Source organism: Symphalangus syndactylus, chromosome 22 (assembly GCF_028878055.3).
Source record: "Symphalangus syndactylus isolate Jambi chromosome 22, NHGRI_mSymSyn1-v2.1_pri, whole genome shotgun sequence".
Classification (NCBI taxonomy): Eukaryota; Metazoa; Chordata; class Mammalia; order Primates; family Hylobatidae; genus Symphalangus; species Symphalangus syndactylus.
Genome location: NC_072444.2, coordinates 34,703,678 through 34,726,919, shown reverse-complemented (window position 1 = coordinate 34,726,919; position 23,242 = coordinate 34,703,678). Strand labels below are relative to the sequence as shown.

The 23,242-nt window shown below is 56.9% G+C and overlaps 1 protein-coding gene across 3 annotated transcripts in view; it reads left to right on the top strand.

The window, feature by feature from the left end:
* Positions 1–7,389: 7,389 nt before the first annotated feature.
* The window catches only part of PRKCZ (protein kinase C zeta), a 133,521-nt gene continuing 117,668 nt past the window's right edge, over positions 7,390–23,242 (top strand). Inside the window, exons 1-4 of one of the 3 annotated variants that reach the window (XM_055260765.2) lie at positions 7,390–7,685; positions 12,683–12,804; positions 13,719–13,808; positions 16,820–16,870. In XM_055260765.2, coding sequence (XP_055116740.1) covers positions 7,615–7,685; positions 12,683–12,804; positions 13,719–13,808; positions 16,820–16,870 — 334 coding nt within the window. In that variant the 5' untranslated portion in view covers positions 7,390–7,614. The remainder of the gene's footprint in view (positions 7,686–12,682; positions 12,805–13,718; positions 13,809–16,819; positions 16,871–23,242) is intronic. The other 2 variants (XM_055260766.1, XM_063632071.1) reach the window with 2 other exon arrangements.

The following is a 23,242-nucleotide window of genomic DNA, read 5'->3' as shown; positions in this document are numbered from 1 at the left end:
GGGTGGGGCTCACAGGGACCTTGGTGGACAGGTCCTCCAGCCTGGTGTGGACGGGAGTGGCAGGACAGGGAGGAGCTGAGGGGAGGGTTCAGAGGCCTTTCCTGGCCCCTGCTTCGGCATCTCCCCTTGAAGGTTTGAGCGAACCGAGATTTTGTCTATTTTCACGAGGCTAAAATAGCGTGTGGAGCAGTCCCACGAACAGTTCCCAGCATTGCCATGGTGACCGTGGTTCTGGTGCTGCCTCCTCAGACGCACCAGCCTCGCGCCGCGTCTGAAATAACCCCAGGCAGCCGAGGGCGGTGGAGGTGGGGGCCCACCACCCAGCAGCAACTGTTGGACCCAGCAGCGCAGGAGTGGCAGGGCCCGTCCGCAGTGCAGGAGTAGCAGGGCGCGTCTGTGGTGCTGACCGGTCTTGGTCCCTGGTGCTCTGTCCCCGCACAGGTCTCAGGAGAGGTGCTCCACTCTGAGGGCGTGTCTAGCCCAGAGAAGGGGATGCACAGCGTGTTCCCCAGTGGTCTGGACCCTGAGGTCCCGCCCCATCCCTGCCCTGCCCAGGCCCTGCCCCCTGCCGGCGTGTGTCCCTGGACCAGGCATGGAGCGACCCCGGACCAGGCGTGGAGCGACCCCGGCCCTGGTGTCTTATCCACAGAATAGGGTCATGATTCTCACGTCCTAGGGATGGGCTGAGGGTCCCAGAGGTGATGTCGGACACAGACGGTCCTCCAGGGGAGGGCACCATTGAGCGGGGTGGGGGCCTGAAGGGAGGCTGTGCCTCCTGGTGAGACTCAGCCAGGGAAGCTGTGTGCAGAGCTCAGCCTGGCAGTGTCCAGCCCTTCCCTGCCTCCCCTGGGTGCCCTCCCAGCTGCTCTATCTTCCAGGCCAGCCTCCTCTTGCCTCCCCTGGCCTCTCCAGACCCTGGGCACAGCAACCCCATTTCCTCCTCACTGTGTTGGCTCTGCTGGGAGTGGCAGTGCCCAGCCCCTCTGGCAGTATGTGCACACACACACACACTCAGAGAGCTCCACACACACACAGGTACACACAGAGCTACACACACACACACACAGGTACACACAGAGCTACACACACACACAGGTACACATAGCTACACACAGGTGCACACAGAGAGCTTCACACACACACAGGTACACAGAGCTACACACACACGCAGGTACACACAGAACTACAAACACACACAGGTACACACAGAACTACAGACACACACACACAGGTACATACAGAGAGCTACACACACACACAGGTACACACAGAACTACAAACACACACAGGTACACACAACTACAGACACACACACAGGTACATACAGAGAGCTACACACACACACACACATACACACAGCCCCCCACACACGGGTACCTGTGGAGAACTACACACATATATGCAGGCCCCATCTGAATTATTTAATTTTTTAAGTTATTATTATTTTTTTTTTTTAGAGGCTGGGCTTCACTCTGTTTCCCAGGCTGGAGTGCAGTGGTGCCATATCTCAGCTCACCGCAGCCTCCACCTCCTGGGCTCAGGTGATCCTCTCACCTCAGCCTCCTGAGCAGCTGGGACCACAAGCACACACCACCGCACCTAGCTAATTTTTAAACTTTTTGTAGAGATGGTTTCATCATGTTGCCCAAGCTTGTCTCGAACTCCAGGCCTCAAGCGATCCGCCCGCCTCAGTCTTCCCAAGTGCTGGGAATGCAGGCGTGAGCCACTGCGCCCGGCCCAATCCGCAGATTTTAAGCAGGGACGACTTAAAAACAGGATGGCTGAGCTGCGACGAGGGTGGCTGCAAGGCGAAGGACACGCGATCCCCGGGGCTGAGGGCGGCAGGGAAGGATGGACTCCGAGGCGGGGCTGAATAGGGGGCAGCCGCGCCAAGCAGGAAGCGCCTCGGGGTGGGGCGGGAGGCCCAGAGGCCCCGGAGCCAGAGCGGGCAGGGCCGGCGCTGCGCGGTCGCCGAGGGACCCACGTGCGGGACGAGCTCCCCCGGCCCCCACGCGCCGCCAGCCCGAGCCCCGTCTCCCCGCGCGTCCCTCCTGCGCCCCCTCCTGGGCAAGCTTCGCATTGCGCGCGGCCGCCAGCAGCCCGGGACCCGCTCAGCTCCCTGAGGCCAGGACAGCCAGTAGGGAAGTGCCAGGCCTGAAAGGCCGCCGGAGGAATGGCACCCAGAAGCTGGGGCGCTGGAGGGCGGCTGTGGAGTGAGGGGCACACGGGCGCGTGGACGCAGTTACCGACAGACACACGTGCGCCGGCACATGCACACAGACGCAGGCACACACAGACACGTGGGCACAGAAAGGCACACAGGCTGGGCCGGTGGCTCATGCCTGTAATCTCTGCACTTTGGGAGGCTGAGGCACCAGGATGGCTTGAGCTCAGGAGTTTTAAGGTCAGCCTGGGAAACGTAGTCCATGTCTACAAAAAATACAAAAATTAGCTGGGCACGGTGGTACGTGCCCGTGGTCCCAGCTACTCAAGAGGCTGAGGTGGGAGGATCACCTGAGCCCAGGAGGTCCAGGCTGCAGCGAGCCGAGATATGGCACCACTGCACTCCAGCCTGGGTGACACAGTGACACCCTGCCTAAAAAAAAAAAAAAAAGACACATGCACAGACACATCTATGCATGCATAGACACACATACGTCAACACAGACACACAAGCATAGACATATCTATACACACACACGTGGACACACATACACAGACACATGTATGCATACACACAATGCACACAGACACAAACACATACAGACTCAGACAAGCACACAGGCACTCACACCCCACACCCTGTCTGAGGCTCCCCTGACCCTCTCTGCCCTGACCCTCCTCGCTGGGGCAGCCTGGCCTCTTCACACTCCCTGCACCCTTCACTCTGCACACTTGATCTTAGCCAAAAGGCCGAGAAGCGATGCTGCACCCTTCACTCTGAAAGCCCTTGCTCCCTGGGGCCACAGAGCTGCCCCATTGCACACATCATCAGTCCCGGGGCCAGCCTCTCCCCCAGCGTCATGGTCAGCCCTGCTCAGCCATTCTGCACTCCTGTGGTTCTCTGACAGTGGCCCGTCTCCAGCAGCATCCCACGAGGAGACCCCGCCTGGCCGGCTCACTGCTGTATTCCTGGCTCAACTCCTGGCCCTCCATCCAGTAGGCCGTCAACCAACGTCCATCGAATGAACCTATGCAGCTGACATTGTCACTTGAGCCAGTTTTTCCAAATCCCATGATCCCTGACACAGAAAGGAAACATCTGGCCAGTCCCTCCCACGGCTGCTGTGCCCAGAACCTGTGAGCAAACGCCTGGCCCTTCCTGTGACGGTGGTCCTCGCAGGACCCCACAGCCTCACACCTGGCAGGAAGACCCACCTGGGCCCCTTGGGCTCTGTGAGAGGCCTGCTCCTGCTGGGCACCTTTCCAGGCAGTCCCAAGCACTGAGCCGGCACAAATGCAGTTTAAGAGGCTGATGAGGGAGGTCTCCTCTTGGGGGTGCGGTGATGGGGACCCCACGGGCCACAGCCAACCCCTCCCAGATGTCTGATGAATCACACTGAGTGTAAACTGCCTCTCTTCTAAAAGGTCTCAACATCACTCGACAGTATCATCAAAGGACTCTTCCTAAGGAAAATCACAGGGTAGGCCTGGCAGCCACACACAGCCACCTTGGCCTGGGGGTCAGGAGACGGCTCCCAGGTGCCCCAGCCCTGCTGGGAGGCCACCCTCAACCAGACCCTGCACGCGCACTGCCCTCTGCCGGTCAGCCCCCTACCCCAAGCCCCAGCAGTCACCCAGCACCTCCACCTGCGGTCCCAGGCACTGGGAGAGGGAAGGCTGCCTGCTTCACGGCTGGGGTTCTCCCAGGCACCAGGAGAGGGAAGGCTGCCTGCACTGGGAGAGGGAAGGCTGTCTGCTTCACGGCTGGGGTTCTTGCTGCTCAGCTGGGGTTTTGGGAAAAGGCTTTACCTCGCCCTATACTTTTCTGTGTTGCTTGAGTTTTATAAAAAGTCAGTGTGACTTTCATAACTTGTATTTTTCATTTAAAAAATAATACATGTTTATGATTATGAAACTATATGAGAACTTTATGAAAAATTTGGGAGCTACAGAAACTGCCGAGGTGGAAAAGCCTGGCCTTTAGCCATCCAAAGGCCTTTCTCGGAGCCTGCCCTGCCCACTCCAAGGGTCACCTCCACACCCCACCCGCCCCGGAGGACCCAGGGCGAGTCCTTGGAAGCTTCCAGGGCTGTGCCCTCTCGGTGTGCTGGGCTCGACGGGAGGTGACTCTGTCCCCACTCACTAGGGGTCTCAGGAGGCTGCCTTGCTCCAGCACTCTTGAGGGGTCCTTACCCGAGTCACTCACTCATTCCCTGTGTGCCAGGTGCCTGGAGAGGCTGTGGGGACCCAGCCTAACAGGTCCCAGCCCTCAGCCGGGATCTGGATGGGAGTTGTTGGCAGATTCCAGAGCAAACACCCTGTATCTGTCACCCGGCGACACAGTGACACCACCGCCAGCCAGCGAGCCTATCCGTGTCTCAGGAAGTGCCCTCTGCCCTCAGGGGCCTCTCAGGGGCGCAGGCTCAGGGCAGAGGACCTGGGAACCTCCCTGTGACCTGCCCTGTCTGCCCAGAGGCGGGTCCCCGGGCCTCCCAGGCCTTTGTTTTGCAGATCTCATTCTTGGAGACCTCTGCCTCCTGGAGGGGAGGCCAGAGCAGGTACTGGGGGAGGTTTCTGGGACGTTTTGGGCAGCCCCTGTGCCCGTGGCCCTCTGCCAGAGCCTTTCGGAACCTGTGTCTGTCCCGACCCCCCCTCCACCGGCATCAGGGCTGAACAAAGTCCGACACTGGGGTTGACCGTCCACCAACGTTGCCCTCTCCCAACCCCAGAGAGAATAGAGCCCCGCCCCCCACCTTCCCTCGCTGGGACTGCGGCACTGCCACGGCCCTGGGACTGGCTTCCAGGACGGAGGCTCCCGCCTGGCAGCACAGATCTCCCCAGGGAGGCCACGGACCGGTCCTTGCTGCCTCCTTGGATCAGAACGCCAGCCAGGAAGTCCTGTGGGTGCCCAGTGGCCCCTTCCAGGCACCGCCCCACTAAGGCGAAACCCTGCTCTTTCCTGCCCATCAGGAAGTGCTCAGACCATGTTGCCAGGCCAGACTCCAGACAAGGCCACAGCCCTGGCCCTGGGGCCTGGCGTGGGGGAGCTGGGCTGACGGGTGCCTGAATCCGGGCCTGCTGCTGGTACAGGTTCCCACTCATCACTGTACCCTGCCAAGGTGCCCCCTCACCCTCTACTCTCTGCCCCCCTTCATGCCCAGCTGATAGGCATGGGGCTTTGTGCCTGTGCCAGGGATAGAGGGGGTTGCCCCATGGAGATGGGGGTGAGGAGTAGATTGCTGAAATGGGCATTAGGTATGCTAGAGACTCCAAGGAAGTGTGGGTGCCAGTCCAGCAGATCTCTGCAGGCAGGTGCTCCTGGAAGAGGGAGTGGCCGTGCAACGACGGAGGCCGGGGCAGCAAGGAGGCCTGGAGGCCGGGGCAGAGGAGCTGGCCTTCCCTCCAGGAGTGATGGGAACCACCAGGGGGACTTTGATGACCCAGAAAGATGGAATGGGCACCACCGAGTTGGGGAAGAAGTCAGCTGAGAGGCCCATTAGGATGCCTGGGGCTGGGTGAGTGTTGCTTGGGAGCTCAGGGGGACCATCTGAGCTGGGGATGCACAGTGGGCCAAAGGCTGAGGCTGGGGCTCCACAGTTTTAAAAGCTGCAGACCAGGAGGGCGAGGGATGGGAGATTTAGGGAGCTGGAACCCGGGACCGGGGATGTGTGAGCCTTCCCAGGAGGGGTCTGATGCCAAAGGCCAAGTTAAGAAAACGTCTGAGGCCGGGCACAGTGGCTCATGCCTGTAATGCCAGCACTTTGGGAAGCCAAGGCAGGTGGATCACCTGAGGTCAGGAGTTCGAGACCAGCCTGGCCAATATGGAAAAACTCCGTCTGTACTAAAAATACAAAAATTAGCTGGGCATGGTGGCAGACACCTGTAATCCCAGCTACTTAGGAGACTGAGGCAGGAGAATCGCTTGAACCCGGGAGGCAGAGGTTGCAGTGAGCTGACATCATGCCATTGCACTCAGCCTGGGCAACAAGAGCGAAACTCCATCTCAAAAAAAAGAAAAAGAAAGAATAAAAAAGAAAACGTCTGAGAACCGAGCCTTGTTTTAAAAACGTGGGAGTGGGTGGTGGCAGGAGAGGTAGACAGGGAGCAGGGCCGGCTTGGCAGAAGCTTTGCTGTAGAGAGGGGCAGAGATGGGTCGGTGGGCGGAGGGAGGGGCAAACGGTGTTTAAGAAGAAAGAACGACAGCTTCTGCGTAGGAGAGAGGCGTGCTGTCCACCTCTAGGGAGAACATGGGTTCTGTGGCCACAGGTCTCCCCAGGGCCTGGCATCAAGGAGGCGCCAGGCACGACCTGCGGGATGAAAGCACGTGGCTGAAGTCCTGGTGGCTGTGTCTGGGTGAGGGGTGTGAGGGCGTGGCCTGAGCAGGTCCACTCTCAGGGGAGAGGGGCCGAGGCCAGGAACCAGGTCTGGGTGTCCACCTGGTGCCTGGGTGAGGTCCTGCAGGCAGCAGGTCTGGGCTTCAGTGGACGCAGCCAGTAAGGGATGGGCTGATCAGGGAAAACCGCATTTTCAGGGGAGGAGCTCAGAAGGCAGGGAGCTGGGCGGCGGTGGAGGGGCCTGGAGGGCGATTGTCCAGATCAAGCCCCTCGAGTAAGGCCCGAGAGGTTGTGGCTTCAGAAATGAAGGTCATGGGCGACTCGGGCCAATGCCGCGTCCTTGACCTGGGCGGAGTGAGCCGTTGCACTCGCGAGTGTGGACGGCCCTTCCCTACAGGGGACCTTGGATTCGCTGGGGGCAGAGGGGGGCTGGGGCCCAGAGAACCCGAGTCCGGACCCTCCCGTCTGTGACCCTGGCCGGGTTCTCAGCTCCTCGCAGCTTCAGTCCGCATGTATGAGATGTCAGGGGACCCCTGGACGGCGAGGCCCTCGGGATGGCAGCGCGCGCCGCAAGAGTTTCGATTCAGAGGGTCTGGGCGAGGGCCGAGAACTCGCGTTTCCGGCGAGTTCCCGGGGGCGCCGCTCAGTCCCCCACGCCTGGGCCCCTCCGGTTGCCGGGCAGAGCCGCGCCGCGCGCGGTCCCATTGGCGCAGGTGCGCCGCGCCCCGCCCGACAGGTAGCCCCGCCCGCGCCTCGCCATTGGGCCGCGGCCGGGGGTCCCCCGAGGATTGGCCCAGGTGGCGGCCCCGCCTTGCCCTCATTGGCCGCAGGTGCCACCGCCCGCCCCGGGACCGCCCGCCCCGCGGATTGGCCGCCGGCTCCACCTCGGTCCGCCATGTTCGGTCACCGCCCCCCGCCCCCGCCGGACGGTCCCGCCCCGCGCGCCCCCGGCTCCCGCCCGGCGCGCCGCCGAGGTTCCGCGGAGTTGACCGGGTCGGCGCCGTCGGTCCTGAGCGCTGCCTTCCGCGTTCCGCCGCGGCCCCACCTGGCGCCCCCGCTCCGCGCCATGGCCGGAGCTCCCGGGGCGCAGAGCTGACGGCGGCCGGGGGAGCGCGCCATGCCCAGCAGGACCGGCCCCAAGATGGAAGGGAGCGGCGGCCGCGTCCGCCTCAAGGCGCATTACGGGGGGTGAGCGGCGGAGAGGGCGGGGAGGGCGCGGAGGGCGCAGAGGGCGCAGCCGTCGGGGCTCCTGCGCGAGAGGGAGGGAGGGAGGGAAGGGGCGGCGAGGTCGCTGCGGGCCCGGGGCTGTCGCGGGAGGTCCTCGGTCTCCGCCCGTGAGCGTCACCCGCGGACACCTCATGGGCAGCGCGGGCTCCTTCCCCGGGACCAGGTTTCCCTGGGGTCGGCCCGGCGCCGCGAGCTCCTCGGCCCGGTTACTGTGGCTGACGTTTTCGCTGGAAAGTTGGGCGGGGACATTCCGGCCTCAAACCTGTAAGGACTGAAAGTTTTCATCGAGTTGTGAAAACTCTTGGCGGGTTTCTTAAAATCAGCGTTTCCTAAACGTTCTCCACGTTTACCCGGCCGGGGGTCTCGCTTTAGCCAAAATCCGGAGACCCGGGGCGCGGGCGCGGTGGCTCCAGTGCAGTCCCCGGCAGGGCTCGGGGCGGTCGGGCGGGGACAGGGGTTTCTGGAGGCGACGGCGGGGCCGAGACTGACCCTGGGGCTTGCGTCGCACCCGCCGCCCCGGAGGCCCTAGCCTGGCTGTGGGAGGGGGCGCGGTCAGGGGCTGGAGCCGAGGGGTCCTGGATGCTTGGCCGCCGCCTCGGGGCAGCGCTGGTGGGGGTGGCGGGGGCTGCACCAGGTGGCCGGGCTCACAGGCACAGCGGAGGGGTCGCTGCCCCCCGAAGTGTGGGCGGTGGAGAAGGGAGGATCCGTGGGTTTGTTCTTCCACCTGCGCGCGTCTCCAGGAGCCCCGAACTGGGACCTCCGCTTCCGCGAGGGTGGCTGCTGCTGCGGAGAGCGAGGGGAGCGGAATGCGAGCTCCGGACTTGCACTGGGTGGTCCTTGGGATCTCGAAAAGCTGCTCCTGTCCCGGTGCGTCCTTAGCTCCCGCGGTGGCAACCTGAGCCCCAGAGGCAGGGACGGCTGGCAGGGTTAGGCGGGTGACATCTTCCCCGAGCCACTCCTCTCAGGACAGTGCCCCGGGGGTGTCTATGGTGCCCTGCGAGTCTGAGCGGGTTCAGCTCCTTGCGAACCTTGTCTTGGGGTCTCGGGTCAGCCATCTGGGGCTGCTTGGCCCCGGGTTTGTTGAGGAGGCTCAGTTGTCTCTTCTTTGGGAAGGTTGGGCCTCTGCAGCTCCCCTCTGGCAAGCACCTGGAACCTTCTGGGTGCAGTGGGGGCAGGTTTGGTGCCAGAACCAGAAGAAAGGGATTTCTGGGGGACTGATCGTCCAGCCCTACCCGAAGAGGTAGGGCAGCCATGTCTTTTGGCCTGGAGGTCAGCAGGTTAAAACTTGGTCTGGTTGAGGTACTGGCTATTGGACTTGTCCGGGGACCTGGGCTTGCTGTCTCCTTCCCAGCCTGGAGCCACCACACTGGGCAACAGGTGATGGTGCGCAGGTCAGGGGAGTCCTGCGAGAAGGAGGTCCACACCCGAAGGGCTGCAGGGGCCCAGACCCTCTTGCATTCCAGCGTCCAATTCCTGGGACCAAGGCTCGGAGGCAATGCCGCTGGAGTTCTGGGCCACCGCGTCCTCCCTCTGCCCTGCTTCGGCCCCTGGGAGCACTTTGGTAGTGGGGCGGGTGTAATTCCACCCGGTGACTCTGGTTTCACAGGCTGGAGAGACCAGGCTCCCACCCCTTCCTCTTCCCTCCCTTCCCGGACTCTCTCCCCTCTCTCCCCACCCCTTCCTCTTCCTCCCTCCTTCCCTGTTGTTTTCCCTCCTCTTCCCTCTCTCCCCTCTCTCCCTTCCCTGCCACACCTCTTCCTTCACCGTCCTCCCCCTTCTAGGGCACATCTCCCCTCTGGCTCTTCCCTGCTCCTACCATTCCTTCTCTCCTCTCTCCCCTCCCAGGTCCTCCTCCTCTCTGCTGCAGAGTGTGAAGTACCCTTCTCCCCGTTCTGGCTCCTCGTCCCTCTGGGCACCTGGTGCCTCTCTGAGGGGACTGGCTGTGGGGTGGGACACTCAGGCCTTAGGGCAATGACGCAGTTCCAGAAAGCGGCTGCCAGGATGAGTACTGGGTTGTTGAAAGCCCTAGAAACTCTGTCCCTCGGGTGAGACGCTGCTGTCCGTGGGGGTAGCTGAGCATGGACACGTGGAAGACTAGTCCTTACAAAAGGGATGAGCACTTCAGTCACCCCCATGGGGCATGGCCACCCTGTCATCCTTGCCTGTCCTCCCAGGGCCCTCTGAGCACACTTGAGACCCAATCCTCGCCCCCCGCCCCACCCCGCCCCCTGGGGGCCTGAGGGGTCCCCAGGCACCTGTGTTTTCAGGGAGGCCCAGGTGGCCTGGCCCAGGCTCCCAGGCTGAGTCTCATGCCCGCTCTTCTAGGGCCACAAACACTGGTGCTGGCTCTTCCCTCTTCCAGCTCAGACTTTTTTATTTTTTTTGAGACGGAGTCTTGCTCTGTTGCCCAGGCTGCAGTGGTGTGGTCTCGGCTCACTGCATCCTCCACCTCCCGGGTTCAAGCGATTCTCCTGCCTCAGCCTCCCTAGTATCTAGGACTACAGACGCCTGCTACCACGCCCGGTTAATTTTTTGTAGTTTTAGTAGAGATGAGGTTTCACTTTGTTGGCCAGGCTGGTCTCAAACTCCTGACCTCGTGATCCGCCCGCCTTGGCCTCCCGAAGCGCTGGTATTAAAGGCGTGAGCCACCGTGCCTGGCCCAGCTCAGACAACTTTTGTGTTCAGGGAGCTTCTGTGTGCAAAGCCCAGGGCTTGGTGCTGAGGCCCACAGAGACGCAAGAGGCCAGAGCGGGCGGTAGCTCAGGGCTTGGTGCTGGGCCTGCTGAGACGCAGGAGTCTCTCCCGGGCAGCCCAGCTGACTGCTGGGTGCTGGGTCCTGGATGCCCCTGCCGAGGGGCACAGAGCAGCTGTTTGATTCAGGATTGGGATAGGGTTGGAGGTGGTGGCCCGACACTTCCCAAGCCCTGGGGTTTTACTGGAGCCACACACCTGGCCTCTAGATTGGCAGGAAACTGGCTTCCACTGGAGGCAGGACTGTAGGGGGAGGGGCATGGGGCAGGAAGAGGTCAAAGGTGAAGTGATGGCCGACTCCTACTCTGGAGTTGCTGGTGGTCGGACTGTTGGATGCCAGGTCAGGCAGCAGGTGTGGATGTCAGCTTGGGGTGACCCCAGGGTGATGGGTGTGTGACCCCTCCATTCCTTACTTTCCTAATCTGCCATGATGCTGTGGGCTGTGGCGAAGACCAGCCAGGTTGGTTCCTGTGGGGTGCTTGGGCACTGGGGGCAGGTGCTGGGTGGCCAGTTCCAGCAGGACGGGGTGGGTAGCTGGGGCATCTGTCCCCCAGCCCCAGGTGGCCCAGGGGGACTGGGTGAGGCCTGTGGGGCAGGTGGGCCCTGGGCCGCTGTGCCAGGGCCGCGGCTGTGGATGGATCCTGTGTTCTGTTTGCACTGGAGTTCTTGTCTGGGACGAGAACTTTGTTTCTTGAAACTTGTCTGATGAATTCAGATAACCTTGATGGGGAGCCAGCAGTGTCAGCGAAGAGCAGAGCCTGTATCTCTGTGGTTTGGGACGTCTCACACCCCTTCAGGCTTCTTTTTATAGGCCCTGTGCTCTTGCCCCACGCTCTTGTGAGTGTCAGAAAGCTGTAGATTTTTCTGAAATTTCAGCGTGTTCACAAGGGTGTGATTCCCGCTCTGAGTTTCAGGAAACACCAGCTGGGCCCTGTGGTACCTCCCGTCCACGCAGGGTGAGGCCAGCTCTTGCTCAGTGCAGGAGGTGAGGGGGGACCTCGGGTCCCTATCAGCAGGGAAGCGCCAGCCTTCAAAGGGTGCTTGGGAGTCCTTGAGCTTCCCCAGCCCCCAGAGTTCAGGTCCTGTCTGGGGATGAAAAGATAAAACATACTGACTCTGTGTGGCTCGGTTTTTAAAAAAAAATCTGCCTGGGCTTCTGTCGTAGCTGCAGCAACAGACCCAGTCCCCACTCCGGGGTCTAAAAAGCGGCCTTTCATTATGGAATTATTTAATCCCCCACCACTTCACCGCTGGCACTGTCCAGGTCTGGGGGCAGGTCTGACTGGTTTCTTTTACCTTACTGAAGCCGGTGGCCTGCACCGACCCGGCTCATGTCCACCCTGGGGTCACCCACATTTGGGTGAACTTGAACAGATGCCCAACCAGGTACCATTGCTGGGCCTCCCACAAGAGGGCACTTTCTTTTCTCCCATTTTGACCTCATTCCAGCCAGGTAGGTCATGCTTTTTCCTCTGTGCAAGGAAGTTGATGGTGGTCATTTTTTTTTTTTTTTTTTTTTTTGAGACCGAGTCTCCCTCTGTTGCACAGACTAGAGTGCAGTGGTGCGATCTCGGCTCACTGCAAGCTCCACCTCCTGGGTTCCAGCCATTCTCCCACCTCAGCCTCCCGAGTAGCTGGGAATACAGGCGCCCGCCACCATGCCTGGCTAATTTTTTGTATTTTTAGTAGAGATGGGGTTCCACCTCCACCAGGAGGCGGAGCTTGCAGTGAGCTGAGATTGCACCACTGCACTCCAGCCTGGGCAACACAGCAAGACTCCATCTCAAAAAAAAAAAAAAAAGTCAAAGAAAAGAAAACCCAAAGGGCATTATATTAGACATCCTTAAATTCTCTGGCATCATAGGATTTTAAACCATTTTAAATCCCCTAGCTGGTCTGGCAGACACCCACAGCCAGGAACAGCCAGGATGGTCTCGATCTCCTGACCTTGTGATCCGCCCGCCTCGGCCTCCCAAAGTGCTGGGATTACAGGCGTGAGCCACTGTGCCCGGCAATGGTGGTCATTGTTTAAACTATGGTTATGGTTAATGGTTCTGTTTTGTGTGTGTGTCAGGGAGGTGGGGCTGTCATTGTCTTTGGGGAAAGTTTCATTTATCTAATCAATGATTTGGTTAATCGGTAATCATTTTTTAATTTGATTCAAGTATGCCCCACGGTAACAGATGCCCATGTCTCCTCTGCCCCAGGGACATCTTCATCACCAGCGTGGATGCCGCCACGACCTTCGAGGAGCTCTGCGAGGAAGTGAGAGACATGTGTCGTCTGCACCAGCAGCACCCGCTCACCCTCAAGTGGGTGGACAGCGAAGGTAGCCCTTGTCCCATGTCGGCCAGAATCCTCAGCCTCAGGGGACTTCGCCAGGGCAGCCTCTGTGTGCGGAGTGTGCTCAGCCTCTTCCGTGGGGAGACTTAAAACCGTGGAATTAAACTTGTTGGAGCCAACTTTTCCCCAGTGGGAAAGAGGTTGTCCGCAGATGCTTAACGAGGACCTGGGCCCAGATGCCCTTAGGAAGGGCTCTGGTCTTGAACTGCCTGCAGGGGGTCTCCCTGCCCCACCCTGGGCAGGTCCTCACCTCTTCCTCTGACCTCCTTTCTCATGTTCTTACCGTTTTCCGTAGGTGCTTCTGGAAGGATGGGCTCTTCATATTCTAGGGACCATGGGGAGGGCGCATGCAGCCAGGGCCCGCCATATCCACCTCCTCTCTGTTAGACACACATCCTGAAAAACAAGGGGATTGGGAGACGTCCAGAGAGACCCCTTTCTCCCAGGGACTGGCGGGCAGCTGTTGGCCAAGGACACGGCCGTGTGGGTGGAGCCTGATGCTGCCCCCGTTGGGTTGAGTACAGCCCTGCAGGGCCTGGGTTCTGTACACCTCCATGTCCCTTTCCAGCCATAGAGGGCAAGGAGCTTTCCCTCCACCCAGTACTGACCTCAGGAGAGTGTCCTCAACCCTGCTCACTGCTTAGCCCTCCAAGTGGTGCCCAGGGCTGCAGGTGCACTGACTTCCCTTCCCGGGTGGCTCTGACGCGGCACTGGGGGCCAGATGACTCCCTAGTGTGGACGGCCATCCTTGGACCTCCCGACCCTGCCAGGAGGTGGCCGATCTGAGCAGCGGGACTTTGCCCCCCACCAGACCGTTGTCTGGTGTGCTGAGCGGGCCCGTCACAGCCCCCTTTGCCTCGGGCCTTCAGCAACGTCAGCACCGTCTCCTGCCCCACCCAGGTGACCCTTGCACGGTGTCCTCCCAGATGGAGCTGGAAGAGGCTTTCCGCCTGGCCCGTCAGTGCAGGGACGAAGGTCTCATCATTCATGGTTAGTGGCGGGGTCTGTGGTGGGCAGCTCTGGGAGGCTGTTCCTGGCCGTGGGTGTCTGCCAGACCAGCTAGGGGATTTAAAATGGTTTAAAATCCTATGATGCCAGAGAATTTAGGGATGTCTAATGTAATGCCCTTTAGGTTTTCTTTTCTTTGACTTTTTTTTTTTTTTTTGAGATGGAGTCTTGCTGTGTTGCCCAGGCTGGAGTGCAGTGGTGCAATCTCAGCTCACTGCAAGCTCCGCCTCCTGAGTTCACGCCATTCTCCTGCCTTAGCCTCCCAAGTAGCTGGGACTACAGGCTCCCACCACCACACCCAGCTAATTTTTTGTATTTTTTGTAGAGACGGGGTTTCACCGTGTTAGCCAGGATGGTCTCAGTCTCCTGACCTCGTGATCTGCCCGCCTTGGCCTCCCAAAGTGCTGGGATTACAGATGTGAGCCACCACGCCTGGCGTTTTCTTTGACATTTTATTAACCCAAATGAAAACTGCTCTTATAAAGAACCTGTAAACCGCTCAGAGGTTCCAGTGGCCAGCATAGGGCCCGCAGCGCATGTGGACAGAGGGGACAGCCCCAACAGCCACCTCACCTGCCCGGTGCCCCCTGGGCCCGGCTCCAGGCTCACAGCTGTCCTCGGCTTTAAGTTAAAAGCCCTGTGATGAGCTGATGCGTGGGAGATGTGACTTGTGATCGTTTCCACTTTGTCTTTAGGTGGGCATAGGCTCCTCCCCGGTACTGCTAGGGGTCTGCAGGGCGTCTGGGGCCTGTGAATGTGGTTCCAGCGCTGTGGCCAGCCAGCCACGTCTTTGTCTCTGTGTCCACTTCTGGCGTAGCTTGGGCTCCTTGCCAGGCATCTGGCCATGGACGATTGAGTCTAAGATGGGACCAAAGCTCGAAACCACCCATGGTTTCCGACAGATCCATCATTCTCCTGGACATGGGGCTACTTGGTTACAACACTTAATTTTCGTAGCCCTTTATATCAATGTGGCTTTAAATTTAAAGACTAGGCCGGGTGCAGTGGCCCACAACTGTAATCTCAGCACTTTGGGAGGTCGAGGTGGGAGGATCGCTTCAGCCTAGGAGTTCAAGACCAACCTGGGCAACATAGTGAGACCCCCATCTCTCCAAAATTTGTTTGGTTTTGTTTTTTTGAGACAGAGTCTGGCTCTATCCCCAGGCTGGAGTGCAGTGGCACTATCTCTGCTCGCTGCAACCTCCACCTCCCAGATATAAGCAATTGTCCTGCCTCAGCCTCCCAAGTAGCTGGGACTACAGGCGTGTGCCACCACGCCTGGCTAATTTTTTTTTTTTTTTAGATGGAGTCTCGCTCTGTCACCCAGGCTGGAGTGCAGTGGTGCGATCTCAGCTCACTGCTACCTCCGCCTCCTGGGTTCAAGCAATTCTTCTGCCTCACCCTCCCAAGTAGCTGGGACTACAGGCATGTGCCATCACGCCCGGCTAATGTTTTGTATTTTTAGTAGAGACGGGGTTTCACCGTGTTAGCCAGGATGGTCTTGATCTCCTGACCTCGTGATCCACCCGCTTTGGCCTCCCAAAATGCTGGTATTACAGGCGTGAGCCACTGTCCCCAGCCTAATTTTTGTATTTTTAGTAGAGATGAGGTCTCACCATGTTGGCCAGGCTGGTCTTGAACTCCTGACCTCAGGTGATCTGCCCGCCTCAGCTTCCCGAAGTGTTGGGATTACAGGCGTGAGCCACTGTGCCCGGTCCCAATTTTTTTTTTTTTTTTTGATATTCAGATGTGGTGGTGCACCTGTAGTCCCAGCTTCTCAGGAGGCTGAGGTGGGAGGATTCCTTGAGTGCAGGAGGTAGAGGCTACAGTGAACTGTGATTGTGCCGTTGCACTCTTGCCTGGGTGACGGAGTGAAACCCTGTGTCAGATAAATAGATTCATAGATGTGCCTAATCTAGTCCATTTTATTGTGGTTGTGATAGTAAGCACATTTTGCCTTTTTACATGGAAAGATATGGTGCTTTAAAAATTCACATTATTTTCTGGATAAAAGAAAAGTAGTTAGGGCCAGGTTCAGTGGCACACACTTGTAATCCCAGCACTTTGGGAGGCCGAGGCGGGTGGATCACTTGAGGTCAGGAGTTGAACACCAGCCTGACCAACATGGTGAAACCGCATCTCTACTATAAATACAAAAATTTGCTGGGCATGGTGGTGCGCACTTGTAATCCCAGCTACTTGGGAGGCTGAGGCAGGAGAATTGCTGGAACCTGGGAGGTGGAGATTGCAGTGAGCCGAGATCGTGCCACTGAACTCCAGCCTGGGCACAGAGTGAGACTCCATCTGTAAGAACAAAAAACAAAAAATGTTTGTTTTATTAAAGTTTTAATACTTTCATGTGTGTATATATATGTACACACACACACACACACACACACACACACACACAAGATTAGAGATGGGGTTTCGTCATTTTGTCATGTTGGCCAGGCTGGTCTTGAACTCCTGGCCTGAAGCCATCCTCTCATCTCGGCCTCCCAAACTGCTGGGATTACAGGAGTAAGCCATCGTGTCCAGCCAAGTTTTAATACTTCCTAAGCACCTATTTTAATAATTTATTGTGGAAGCCCAGGATATATGTTAAAATAATTTTGAACTGTGTCTTGAGTATGAAGAATTGGAATCTAAAGTGCTTTTAAAAGTCAGTTTTCAAAGTAATTGCAGTTCTTCCCCATTTTTATATAGTTTAAAAATACAAATCAGTAGCTTCCTCTGATGGCTTTGCTGTCCAGGTCCCTCTGATTGCCTTTTACCCTAAATTTTTCCGTGGGTTTTAAAGTCCTACCTAATGGAGCCTGGCCTACGTGGACGCACGTGGTTTTGCGTCTCCCAGGAGCGGGCTGTCATTGGCAAAGCCACGTGCGCCTTGTGTGAAGTCCTCGTGCTCAGCCTGACTGAGGCGGGACTTCCTCTGTGAGACTGTTGAGTGGCAGCCGCGGGGTCTTGACACTCTCTTTCTCTCTCTCGTCCAGTTTTCCCAAGCACTCCTGAGCAGCCTGGCCTGCCGTGTCCGGGAGAAGACAGTGAGTACTGGGGTTTCCTACGCTGGTCTCACATGCTATGGGGTTGAACTGTTGATCCGTTGTGCTACGGAGGTGGCAGTGGTGCCGTTTTCGGAGGTTCACCCTCGTGGAGCGTCAGGGCACGAGCAGCCATGGTGACCGTGGGGGGGGTTTTCGCTGCAGCTGCTGCCTGTGCATGTTCTGGCTGACAGCACCGCGTGGCGGGGGACTCGCTTGGCTGGTTGGTGGCATGAGAAGTCCAGGGGTGCCCTGCTGTCTCCCTAGGAGGGAAAGGCCAGGTGGGAGGCTGAACACTGTTCCCATGTGGCTGCCTTAGCTCACGACCACCCCCAGGCCAGCCGTCTGCTCCTCCTGGTCCCTGCTGGCCCCTGAGCTGGGGTAGGGGCTCCGTTCATTCCACACTGGCTGCATTGCGGGGAGAGGAAGGAGAGTGAGTCCCGGGGGTTGTGGCTTCAGAGGGAAGCTTCTGACCTCACTTCCTACCGCATCCCGGAGACTGTTGGGCCCTGAGCAGGTGGCTACACTGCTCTCGGGCCGCGCGTCCCGTGGCTGTGTTTGGTGGGGTTCCACCCCCACTCTCCAGACCCCACACTGCCTCCAGCATCCGTGCCATGCCTTGTTCGTTGTGTGGGCAGGAGCTCCTGGACCGAGGCCGCTGCCTGTCCAGCGCAGGGCACGTGGCTCAGTGCCCTTCGGGCAGGGCATCCCCAACCCCTGCTGCCAGGGCACACACCTCACTGGCCTCAGGCTGGATGCTGGGTGTTGGCGGTGCCCTGTGTTGGGCGGGAACCGGGGGTGGGAGCAGATTCAGGCCAAGAGGGTGAGTGGTCAGTTGGGGCAAGAGTCTCAGCTTCCAGCGAGAAGCGGGGCTGAATAGAGGTTTGGCAGCACTTAGCGTGGGGGAGGCCCCAGGAGCCACGGGATTTCCATGATCTCCCCGGGGAGAGGGCGGCGTGGCATCCCGGTTCCAGGCCCTCAGCCAACCGGGGTCCCTTAACCATGGCCGGCGAGGCCGAGGAGACATCTGGAGGTGGGCCCTGGCAGGAATGGAGCGGGTGGTCTGGGGCTGGACCTGCCCAGGGGCCGGCAGGAGGAGATGGGGTATGTCTGTGGCAGGCGGACACCACCGGGCGGTTTTGGCAGCGCGGGGCGAGTGTGAGGAGGAAGGGGGCGGGGAGGCTTTGGAGGCAGGTGGCCAGATGGTGGGTGTCAGGGCCCTGATCACCTACGCAGCTGCCCTGGTGGTGACCTTTCCTGGGACCCTCCATCTGGGTGCCCACGCCTCACGGACCCTGGAACACGCACCCTGGGCGGGCACGGTTCACTGCGTTTTCATGGATACATAAACACATAAATAAGACAGATAATCCCCGTGGGTGAGACGATGGTTGTCCCCTCCACAGCGCCCTGCAGCCTCATGCCGATGCTTTATAGGATGGGACCCACAGGCCGTGTGTATTTGCCACCTGGATGATTTTTTGACTTTGTGACAGGACTGTGCTCATCTGTCCCATGTGTGCTGAGACTGTGCACTCCCAAAGGTGTCCACATGCGGCCAGCATAGCCCCTGGGCGCAGGGGAAGCCCGCCTTTTTCTGCAACATGTCTGCCTCTTGTCTCAACCCTGCTTGGGGTCTGGGGTCTGCTCTTTCTGTCTACGACCTCGGCAGCGCCTCTCTGCCCGTGTGGACAACCTGCCGGCCTCGCGTAGGGAAGGGAGGCCCGCATTTGCTTGGCCACTGCAGTGGAGGAAGGGGAAGTTGGGGGGTCACAGGATGCCCAGAGGCCTGAGCTCTGAAGGGGAGTGTGTCGTGGGGGTGGCAGCCGAGTCACTGTGGGGAATGCGGAGAATGTGGCCAAGCCCCGAGGAAGGACCTCCTGGGACGCATGAGTAGGTCCTTGAGATGTTTACCAGGAATGGCTCCACGGCTTTGGGGACCACTCAGCCTGGTTGGGGACATTCCACCAGAGCCTCTGGGGCAGCCTTTGCTGAGGAGGTCAGAGGCGGGTGCCGGCGGGGGGGAGCCCTGCCCTGCCCTGTGTGCTGATGTCCACCCGGACGTGGGGTGGGTTTCATGGCGCTAGTGTCAGGAGTGTGTGCCCACTCGGGGTCCCAGGCCACCAGGGCTTAGGGGGCTGGCGCTCTTCCCGATGTCTTACGCTTTCTTTCACTCTGACTTCGGTGCTTATCTCAGACAGGACACCCTGCTCTGTTCACCAGTGGCTGCCGCCTGGGGCTCTGGGGTTTTAGCACCTGTGGGGGTGTTCACAGGTATTTGTGACCTCAGGCAGCACTGCCCAGGCTGAGGGTCAGTGAGAAGGGTCAGACTGGGAGGTGTGGACAGTGGATGGAGCACGCCAGAGGCGGACGAGGGCAGGACCGCGGCTGTGCCGTGGGCCTGGTTCAGACGGCTGGACGTGCCTGTCTCACCGTCAGCAGAGGACCTTCTGGCACATTCTATGTGTGTCTATATGAAGTTAATTGGTTTTATAGATTTTTTTAAAGATTCTAAGCTATACTTACAACTATCATCTCTATGTAGTTCCAAACCCAAAATATATTCAAAAAGGGAACCCTGTGCCCGTCAGCGGTCACTCCCTGTGGGGCTGGGGCCCCACCTCCACTCAGCCTCTGTCCCTGTGGCCCTGTGGATTCTGGATGTTTGGTGTCCGTGGAATCCTGCATGTTTGTCCTTTTGCCTCTGGTGGCTTTCACCACCTGACCTTCCCAAGGTTCATCCATGATGGAGCATTCTTAGCGCTGCAGATCTTTTTTCTATTCTGGTAAAATGCACATAACATCTATTTTTGCCATCTGAACTTTTTTTTTTTTTTTTTTTGGTGGGGGGGGACGGAGTTTTGCTGTGTCACCCAGGCTGGAGTGCATGGTACAATCTTGGCTTACTACGTCCTCTGCCTCTCAGGCTCAAGCAGTCCTCATGCCTCCGCCTCCCGAGTAGCTGGGATTACAGGTGCACGTCACCACACTTGCCTGAGTTTTTTTTTTGTAGAGTTGGGGTTTTACCATGTTGCCCAGGCTAGTCTCGAACTCCTGGGCTCAAGTGACCTACCCATCTTGGCCACCCAAAGTGCCAGGATTACAGATGTGAGCCACCGAGCCCTGCCCCATCTTAGCCGTTTTTTAAAGGTTCAGTTCACTGGTATTCGATATTCACATTGCTGTCCAGTCATCATCACCGCCCATCTCCAGAACTCTCTTCATCTTCCCAGACTCAGCCTCTGTCCCCATGAAACACTCACTCCCCATTCTGCCTCCCCCGGCCCCCGACACCCACCCACCACTTTCTGTTTCTGTGAGTTTGGTGACTCCAGGGACCTCCTGTGAGCGGAATCGCACAGGATCTGTCCTTTTGTGACAGCTTATTTCACTTAGCACCGTGTCCTCAAAGTGCAGCCATGCGTAGCCTGTGTCACAGTCTCCTTCCTTCTCAAGACTGAACTGCAGGCTATTGTATGGATGTATTTTGTTTACCCATTTCTGTCAGTGGACACGTGGGTGACTTCCACAGTTTAGCTGTCGTGAATGATGCTGCTGTGAGCACGGGTGCACAGTGACCTCTGGAGACCCTGCCTTCGGTTCTGGGTGTAGACCCGGAAGTGGGATTGCTGGATCATTGCTCATTCTATTTTTATTCATTTATTTTCGAGACAGTGTCTCGCTCTGTCGCCCAGGCTGGAGTGCAGTGGCACAATCTCGGCTCACTGCAGCCTCCACCTCCTGGGCTCAAGCGATTGTCCTGTCTCGGCCTCCCAAGTAGCTGGGACTAAAGGCATGTGCCACCATGCCCGGCTAATTTTTGTACTTTTTGTAGAGACAGGATTTCATCATGTTGCCCAGACTGGTCTTGAACTCCTGGGCTCAAGCAGTCTGCCCACCTCAGTCTCCCAAAGTGTTGGGATTACAGGCGTGAGCCACTGCGCCTGGCCGATAATTCTGTTTAAAGAGCCGCCGTGCCATTTCCCACGGTGGCTGCAGCGTTTTCCACCCCCCGCAATAGTGCACGAGCGCCACTGTCTCTGTGTCCTCTCCAGCTCTTGTCGTTTTCTGTTTTTTTCACAGTAGCTGTCCTAATGGGCATGAGGTGGCATGTCATGGTGGTTTTGGTTGTCATTTCCCTGGTGATAAGTGATGTTGAGCATTTTTTCATGTGCCTGTTGGCCATTTCTTTTTTTTTTTTTTTGAGTTGGAGTCTTGCTCTGTTGCCCAGGTTGGAGTGCTGATCATGGCTGACTGCAACCTCTGCCTCCTGGATTCAAACAATTCTCCTGTCTCAGCCTCCTGAGTAGCTGGGATTACAGGCACCCGCCACCATGTCCAGCTAATTTTTGTATTTTTAGTAGAGTTGAGGGTTTCACCGTGTTGGCCAGGTTAGTCCCGAACTCCTGACCTCAAGTGATCCACCCACCTCGGCCTCCCAAAGTGCTGGGATTATAGGTGTGAGCCGCCGCGCCCGACTTTGTTGGCCATTTCTGTGTCTTCTTTGGTGAAATATCTGTTCACGTCCTGTGTCCATTTTTGAATGGGCGGTTTGGTTTTTTTGTTGGTGAGTGTTAGTAGTTCTCTGTCCTGGATGTTAATCCCGTATCGGATATATGATTAGCAAATATCTTCTCCTGTTTTATGGGTTGTTTTTTTACTTTGTTGATAGTGCCTTTCGATGGACAAAGTTTTAAAATTTTCCTGAAATCCTGCTTAATGTTTTTTCTTTTGTTGCCTGTGTATTTGGTGTCACATCCAAGAAATCACTGCCAAATCCAATGTTGTGAAGCTTTTCCCCTTGTTTTTCATCTGAGGATTTTATAATTTTAGGTTTTATGTTTAGGTCGTGGATCTATCCTGAGTTAATTTTTGTATGTGGTGTAAGGTAAGCATCTAACTTCATTCCTTTGCATGTGGAGGTCCAGTTTTCTTAGCACCATTGGTGAAAAGACTCCCCATTGGACTGCATTGGCACCCTTTTTGAAAATCGTTTCACCATATATGGGAGGGTTCATTTGTGGAGTCTCTTCTAGTCCATTGGTCTCTGTGTCTCTCTTTGAGCCAGTGCCACACTGTTTTGATCACTGTAGCTTTGTAGGAAGTTTTGAAATCAGGAAGTGTGAGCCCTCCAGCTTTGTTCTTCCTTTTCAAGATTGTTTTGGGGTCCCCTGAGATTCCAGATGAATTTTAGGACAGGCTTTTCTATTTCTGCAAAAAACATTATTGTGATTTTTGCAGGGATTGCATTGGCTCTGTAGATCACTTTGGGTAGTCCTGACGTCTTAACAGTATGAAGTCTTCCAATCCATGAACTGAAGTGTGTTTCCATTTGTTTATGTTTTCTTTGATTTCTTTCAGCAGTGTTTTATAGTTTCCCTTGTACAAGTCTTTCACCCCCTTGGTTAATTCCTAAACGTTTTATTCTTTTCGATGCTGTTGCAAGTGGAATTGTTTCCTTGATTTCCCTTTTGGGTTGTTTATTGTAAGTGTATAGAAGTGCAGTTGATTTTTGTGTGTTGACTTTTTTGCCTGCTGTTTTGCTGAATTTATCAGTTCTAACAACTTTGTGTGGAATCTTTAGGGCTTTCTTACATGTAAGATCATATCATCTGTGTACTGAGATAATTTTACTTTTTCCTTCCTAATTTGGATGCCTTGTATATCTTTTTCTTGCCTAATTGTTCTGGCTAGAATTCCACTACTCTGCTGAATAAAAGTGGTGTGATCAATCATCCTTGCCTTTGTCCTGATCTTCAAAGAAAAGCTTTCAGGTTTTCATCACTGAGTGTGATGTCTGCTGTGGATTTTTCATGCGTGGTTTTTATTGTGTTGAGATAGTTTCCTTCTATTGCAAGTTTGTCAATTGTTTTTATGATGAAAGGGCTTTGAATTTTGTCACATGCTTCTTCTGCATCGGTTGAGACGATCATGTGTTTTTTTCCCTTCATTTTGTTAATGTGGTATATTACTTTAATTTTCATTCATTGAACCATCCTTGCATCCCATGAAAAAATCCTGCTTGCTCATGGTGTGTAATTTTCTTGATATGCTGCTGAATTCATTTTACTAGTATTTTGTTGAAGATTTTTACATCCGTGTTTATAAGGGACAATTATATCCGTGTTCATAAAGGATAATTATGTCCATGTTCATAAGACTCAATGGTAGGAGGCTTTCTTGTGGTGACTTTGTTGGGCTTTGGTGTCGGCGTAGTGCCGGCCTCACAGAATGAGTGAGAAGTGTTCCTTCCTCTTCAATTTTTTTGGAAAAGTTTGAGAAAAACTGGTGTTAGTTCTTCAAGTGTTTGGTAGAATTTGCCTGTGAAGCCGTCAGTCCCTGGGCTTTGCGTTGTTGGGAGGTTCTCTTTCTTTC